The sequence below is a fragment of the Frankliniella occidentalis genome, unplaced genomic scaffold (assembly GCF_000697945.3).
Source record: "Frankliniella occidentalis isolate FOCC.00 unplaced genomic scaffold, Focc_3.1 Scaffold31, whole genome shotgun sequence".
Taxonomy (NCBI): Eukaryota; Metazoa; Arthropoda; class Insecta; order Thysanoptera; family Thripidae; genus Frankliniella; species Frankliniella occidentalis.
The window spans coordinates 969,991-976,737 of record NW_026267161.1 but is presented as its reverse complement, the minus strand read 5'-3'; the positions used below and the strand labels follow the sequence as shown (position 1 = coordinate 976,737).

At 55.1% G+C, this 6,747-nt stretch overlaps 2 protein-coding genes across 3 annotated transcripts in view; one reads left to right on the top strand and one right to left on the bottom strand.

The window, feature by feature from the left end:
- Positions 1 to 4,676, bottom strand: part of LOC113211106 (BTB/POZ domain-containing protein 6-B) — a 10,032-nt gene extending 5,356 nt beyond the window's left edge. Inside the window, exon 1 of the mRNA XM_026429376.2 lies at positions 3,937 to 4,676. Within this exon, the coding sequence (XP_026285161.1) occupies positions 3,937 to 4,024 (88 nt within the window). The 5' untranslated portion in view covers positions 4,025 to 4,676. The remainder of the gene's footprint in view (positions 1 to 3,936) is intronic.
- Positions 1 to 6,747, top strand: part of LOC113211105 (transcription factor IIIB 90 kDa subunit) — a 24,940-nt gene that overhangs the window by 7,002 nt on the left and 11,191 nt on the right. For both annotated transcript variants that reach the window (XM_026429373.2, XM_026429374.2), the window contains exons 6-12: positions 5,237 to 5,386; positions 5,463 to 5,556; positions 5,659 to 5,791; positions 5,883 to 6,027; positions 6,129 to 6,266; positions 6,333 to 6,536; positions 6,619 to 6,732. In XM_026429373.2, the coding sequence (XP_026285158.1) occupies positions 5,237 to 5,386; positions 5,463 to 5,556; positions 5,659 to 5,791; positions 5,883 to 6,027; positions 6,129 to 6,266; positions 6,333 to 6,536; positions 6,619 to 6,732 (978 nt within the window). The remainder of the gene's footprint in view (positions 1 to 5,236; positions 5,387 to 5,462; positions 5,557 to 5,658; positions 5,792 to 5,882; positions 6,028 to 6,128; positions 6,267 to 6,332; positions 6,537 to 6,618; positions 6,733 to 6,747) is intronic.

Below are 6,747 nucleotides of genomic sequence, written 5' to 3'. Positions count from 1 at the left end.
GGGGGCGGGGGCGACAGGGACGGCGCTACGGTGTCGGGAGCGCGAGCGCGGGAGAGAAGAGCCCCTGCTAGAGCGCAGCTAGAGCGCCGCCGCCTGCGCTCTGAGCTTTCCCTGCCCCACCGGTCGGTAGGACAGCTGGTACTTCCCCGAGCAGCGCTTCCGCGTCCGGCAGCCTTTGGAGCGCGCGGTGCGCGGCCGTGTGGTATCGGGCGGCTGCGCTGGCTGCCGTTGATATGCGCGGCGCGGTCCGCACGGTCTTGTCTCGCGGAAGCAGCGCTGCCCAGCCGGCCCCGCGATACGCTCGGCGTAAAGCAAAGAACTTTGCCAAAAAAAAACAACAACAAAAAAACAAAGAAAACAACACAACCCCGCCTCCCCTCCAAAAAGCACAAGCGGACACGGACCCGTCTTGTCGCACGTTTGGTCGATTCATAGGGAAACTATGGGTCGGTTGGTCCACCACGGGGACCCCAGTAAGAAATTACGTGTAGCAACGATCAAAAAGTAGTCGAAACGGTGACATTTCGATGTCGTGTTGACTGTCGGTCTTGTCTCTCTGGGGTCTGACCCGTTCTCGCGGGGAGATCCCCATACCGTCCTACCTCTACGACGGACTGTCCTCAGCCTGTACGTAGGCAAATGACCCCCGCCCTCGACCCCCATCCTTTCCCGCTTTTCTTCCCGATGACCCCAGTCTGGAACCGCCGTTTTCTGGAGCACCTCGATAAGCGTGCGCCCCGATGCAGGTCCCATTCGAGTTGACGCTGTGGCCGGGCGCGACGAGGACCTGGGACCTGGGGCGGGGCGGGGCGGGGCAGGGCGGGTAGACCGGTGAATAAAGTAAAGCAGGCCGAGTGGCGGCGGCCGGCTGGCGCGTCAGCGGCGTCAGCCTGTGACATCACAGGGCCACCATAACATAACATGACCCGCCGGGGCCCACCGGCACCTGGGCCCGCCCGACCAGGGGCCCCACCAGCCTCACGAGTCCTCCCCCCCCCCCTCCTTTTTTCAACTGGCCAGTCCACTCCGCCCTGTTTTGTCGCCGTAACCCCCGGGGGGACTTCCCTTTAGCCTCGCGGTGGACCACTCTCCGTCCTCGTGGCCGGTACGTACAGCCGACGGGCGCCGTACGCATCGCCCGCGCGGTATGCCTCGTGCAAATAATGACAAATAATGAAAACATTCCCCCAACTCCTGTTTCGTTGAGGAAAAAACGGTGGCGGCGAGCGTCCCGGGCGCGTTGTTCGGCATACATCAGACATACAGTGGCTCTTGTCCCACACGAGCCGCAACAGGGACACGCGGCCCGCGCGCGGCAGGTAGCTGGCCAATTGACGCAGTGTTCGCGCCGCCCCCGCCGCCTCTGGGTGCCCCTTGACCCCGCACAACTCCCCCACCACTCGGTTCAGGGTGCAGCCAAAATATTTGGCCAAAAGGTACAGTAGCTTAAAAGACCCTTCATGACAAAAACATTGGAAAAACACTAAAGACTGTCTCTACTAGAAGGAAGAGCCTACCCTCCCCTCCTCTCCTTGCTATCTACAGCGCACAGCGGGCGACCGTCGTGTGTCATTATGTTTGTCGGTTTTTTGGGGTACTCTTTGTTCAGAGTTGATGGGGGCATTTTCGAGGGTTTGACTCCAGGCAAGCTTGACTTGCGAGAGCGGAGAACAAAGGAACAATATGTGAGGTTAATTTTCCCAAGTGACATCCAAGGAGCGGCCCTCAAAATGTCAACATTTCGACGAGTTCCTGTACATGCCGGTATATGCCCATCGCTCTAATGTCCTCTTAGGAACTCTATCTCTCGTGGAAGATTACGAATGACCTATAACCAATCAGGTTTCGGGAGTGGTCACTCTAACAAGGCCTACTACTCGTTCTGCCACACTCTCCGCTGTCTTCTTTAGTACCGGTACAAGGAAGTTAGGACGATGAAAGCAATGCAACGCACGTGGTGTGTCAGCAGATGAGCTCCGTTCACACGTAACGCGTCTGGTCGTCTGCTCGGCGGGGCGGGGCGGGGGGAACGCTCTGTCTGCAGCACTGTACTGTACAGTACGGTACGGGGCGGGGCGGGCCGGGCGGGAAGGCCCCGGAGGGCACCGGCGGCGGCACAGCGAGGGCCGCCCGGGGCCGCCGCGGGCGACAGGGAGGAAAATTCTGACACCCTGTCAGAAATGACCGGCCGGTCGCTGCTCCAGCTGCTGCAGCTGCGGGTGGCGATGCGATGGGCGTATGGCGTTCCACCGGTCAGCCCCGCCCCGCCCCGCCCCGCCCCGCCCGGCAGCGCGCTTCCCCGGTCATTAGAATCAGCTGAATAAACCATGCCCGAGCCGCAGCCGCGCCGCCGAGAAGTGGCGGGTCTAAAATTCAACTAGGAGGAACTAGTAGTCTTCCAAACTCACTTTCTGCTCTGGCACGGGAAGCCAAGCTCTGCACACGTGTACTATGCAGGCTGGTCCACAGACCCCTTCCTTTAGTTTGCTTATACTGTACCGGATGCTGGCGTGCGGGTGGGTTGCATACTCGCACGGGGCCATAAGGCGCCGCGGTGAGCGACGGTAGGCAAGCCCGCCCGCCCGCCTGCATGTGGTACTTCACTTCAGCTTCAACGAGGGTTTTAACGACTGCTTGTTCAGTACAAGCAAATTAAAGGAAGGGGTCTGTGGACCACCCTGTGTGCAAAGAGATCGGGTCATCTCAGGAGCTAGCTCCGATTTACGTGCACTATTCGAAAAAGTTGTGGAATTTTACAGAGGAACACTCGTGGAAAATATTGCCAAAATCCTTTGGGATTTCCCAAAGGACTCCGTAGATTTCATGTGTCGAGGTTAGCTTCGATACACCCAGGCGACTAATAACTCTGTACCTTCAACGGCTGCTTTCCGACATGAAAACTAAGAACGGAGTCCTCTAAGAATTTCTAGTAGTGGTTGAAAGTGAATCTTCGGGAAATCACAAGACATTTTTAACAGTGTGCCCAAAGGATCTGATCCTATGAATTGAATTTTGAACTTGTTGTAAGAAAAATCTCTACCCTTTTGTGTGGGCAGTTGAAGTCTTTTAGGGGCTGGTTGACAGGCTGCTGAAATGATAAACGAAGTGGAGAGAGTGCAGCTTGTGCTTTCGCGCCCATCAAAAAAACCGCAACATAGTTTTGATGATCCTTTTTCCCGCTCACCTTGGGACTTAAGAGGGCTGCCTTAATCTGGGCTTGTCGTCTCCGGAGCCGGGGGGCGAATCGTACAAATAAATAAGTAGTAGATGCGACAGTGCAGTAGAGTGCGACCGCGATAGTCGAGCGGGAAATGAAACTAAAAGGTGTATGTAGTGCGAGGCACAGCTTGGACGGTGGCGACCTTGCTCGCGAGAGTGTGGTCAGGGCACTGCTACATGGCGACCTCGCCTCCGAAAAGAGGTTATAGGAAAAGAAGGATGGGGACCGGAACCGGGCCTGGGCCTCGGCCTGGGCCGCCGCGCGGGCATAGCCTTGTCTTGATGTGAACTTATTTTCTTTTTCTCCCTGTCGATGACCTATTAATTTTGCTTTATAGGTCAGCGCGCGGGAATTCCCCATAGCCCACCGCGCTTTATACTGTTCTTTTATTAAAAGCAACGAAGGGTGTTTAAACGATGTACTTGCATAGGCCGCGCAGGCTTCTTCGCTGAACGCAAGGGGACCAGTCAGCACGAGCCGATGAGCGAGGGTGTGCAAAAAGAGGGGGGGGGGTATAAGTCTGTCCCCTAATTACTGATGAGTTTAGGTGACGTGAGATTAGGCCGGGCCATCGTTTCGCCGAACAGCGGCGTCAACGGCGACGTGCCCCGCCGCCGGCAGTACGGCCTGTACTTGCAGCCCGCCGGGCAGCCCGGGGCGGGGCGACGAATGCCGCGATAGCGCAAATGTACTTACAAGCAGCTGCCCATACTCACCCTCGGGCTGGATGAAGATGTTCTCCAGGCGCTCGTCGCAGGCCCAGTTCTCCAGCAGGGCGCGCAGCGGCTCGAGCCGGAACGCCATGGCGGCCGCACTGGCGGCGCCCCCGCTCGGGGGTGTCACTGCAGCTGGGGGCAGGTGCGCGTCGCGGCTGCGCCGGCGGCCGGCACTGCCGGTGGCCCGGGTGGATGTCAGCACAGCTGCGCTGCTGCAGCTGGCGGTGTCGGGCTGACGAGCGTCGTCACGACGTGCTCGGTGCCGGGCGGAGTGTGCCTGTTGCGGCAGCGCCGGGTCGGGGCCGGGGGCCGCCAGTGGTGGTTGTCACTGTAGCTGCGCGGCTGCAGCTGGCGGTGTCGGGCTGACGAGCTTCACGACGTGCCAGAGACCGGGCGGCGCACGCTGGCCTGGTCCATGCCGCTCCGGCTATGGTCTTGGTCTGCACCGCTGCGGCGACTGCGGCGCACCGCTGCGGCAGCACAACACCGCGGCTGCGTTGCGCCCGCGTCTTCCCTTCCCGCCTTCGCGGAAGGCCCGGCGGGCCGGGCGTGGCGGGGCGGGGCGAAGCCGGGTCGGGTCCTGCAGCGCCTGGAGCAGGTGCCTGGAGCCGCCTGGAGCCGGGGCGCTGGCCTTCGCTGGCTGGGCTCTTGGCTCGCCGGCGGACTGCCAGCGGGTACCAGCGCGGTGGTGAGGGACTCCGAGCAGGGTCCGCGACGGACTGGGCCGAGCGCTGCACCGCGCGGCCGGCCGGCGGGCCTTCGGGCGGGCCGGCCCGTCCGGCTGGGGCTCATTACCGCCAGCCCTGTCGACTACATCTGGGCCGTGGTGACGTTCACGTCGGACGCAACGCGGTGCGGGTCACGCTGCCCCTGCCGCCCCTGTCGCCCCTGCCCTGCGCAGCCTGCGCGCCCCCGGGTCCCCCGGGTCCGCGTTTCGCCGGCCCACCCCCACCCACCCCCTCCCTTTCCGCTCCCCCGGGCTCTCTGAGAGCCTCGTCCCCACCCCACGAGGGGTATCGCTGCCGCTACGCTCCCCGACAGGGAAGTCCTTCGTGATTCGTTCTGTGGTCTCGGATGCAGTTGTTGTCAGTTGGCGGCTGGTGCCCTGCCCGAACACTTCCCCTTCACTACCACTTTCCAGTACGTGCACAAAGCTGGCTGTAGGCAAATAGAACTGTAGGGAAAGATTTCTTTTAACGTCGCTGGAGTGAAGTAGAGACATGTTTTGAATGTGATTGCAATTCATTCCAGAATGCACTTATTTAATAAAAGATAAAAAAATATTGAAATTCTGTTGCAGATCCCTGTCTGTACATTCTTCGTTTTGCAAACAAGTTGGATTTTGGGGACAAAACTCACGAGGTCTCCATGACAGCACTACGCCTTCTACAGCGGATGAAGAGAGATTCAATCCATACTGGTCGAAGACCATCAGGGTTGTGTGGGGCAGGTAATCTAGGCAGGATAACAAGTTGGCCTTTGTTTGGCCAACACAGTTAGTGTTGTAATGTTGTTTTCTTTTTCAGCCCTGTTGATTGCTGCCAGGCTTCATGAGTTCAACAGGACAGTTGATGATGTTATAAAAATTGTTAAGGTTCATGAGTCAACATTACGTAAAAGGTTATACCAATACAAGTTTCCGCTGCTTCTATGCTGTTCTGTTGGTTCAAAATGTCTTTAATGACAATGATCATGATTAAATTATTTTTTTTTTCTCAACAGATTGATGGAATTTGGTGAGACACCATCTTCAGCCTTAACATTGGATGAATTTATGAATGTAGATCTTGAGGAGGAACAGGACCCACCTTCTTTCAAAGCTGCTCGGAAAAAGGATAGAGAGCGTCTTCAGAAGGTTTGTTTGGGACAAGTAGTCTGTTTGTATGACTTCAGTTATTGTATCGTAATTAATCATCTTTTATTTTAAAATAAAAACTACATTGTAGTTAACTGATGAGGCTGATTTGGATACACATTTAAGTCATCTTCAGCATGAAATAGAAAGACAGTTAGAAGAACGAAAAGCAAAATCTAGGAGGCTTAATCGTTCTACCCCTTCTCTTCTGCAAGAGACAACAGAAGACTCATCTGGTATATTCAAACTTCATGAAACATTACAAATATATTCAATTCAGAGTGGCTGTGATTCTCTATTTTCACTTAAAGATATTAATTTTAATCTTATGCTGTAGGTCCCTCAGCTGATCCTGAGACTGTTGAAGCAGATCGGTTTGCTTCTCAGTCCACTTTGGGGGTAATCAAAGATTGCCTGTCAAATGAAGCTACTCCAAGCAGTAGTGGTCACCATGCATCATCTCATTTAGGATTAGGTGTGTAAATTTAAATGTGATTTACCAAAGGTAGAAAAGAAATCTTTGTAATATTCTGCTTTTTAGGCCCAAGTATTGCCAGCATGGGATTGCTTGAAGTCAGTCGACATAATGATACAGAGGAATCAGAGGAGGTTCAAACTGGAGAGATAGACTTAGATGATATTGATGACGATGAAATTGATTCTTATATTATGTCTGAACAAGAAGCTTTGAATAAAGATTCTCTCTGGATGAGAGTAAATGCTGATTATTTAAAAGAGTTGAAAGGTAATATAACCATCTTTTATTTTAGGTATATTTGTGTGGTCTTTGATTCCTGTTTTCAATTTAACATATTGTACTTTGGTAGAAAAAGAAGAAAAAGCTAAGCGGGATCAGGAGGAGGGAAAACCTGAAAAGAAGAAACGCAAACCCTCAAATAAAAAGAGAAAGGACGGCCAAGCAGGTTCAAGCAATACAGCTGGTTAGTCTTTGTTGA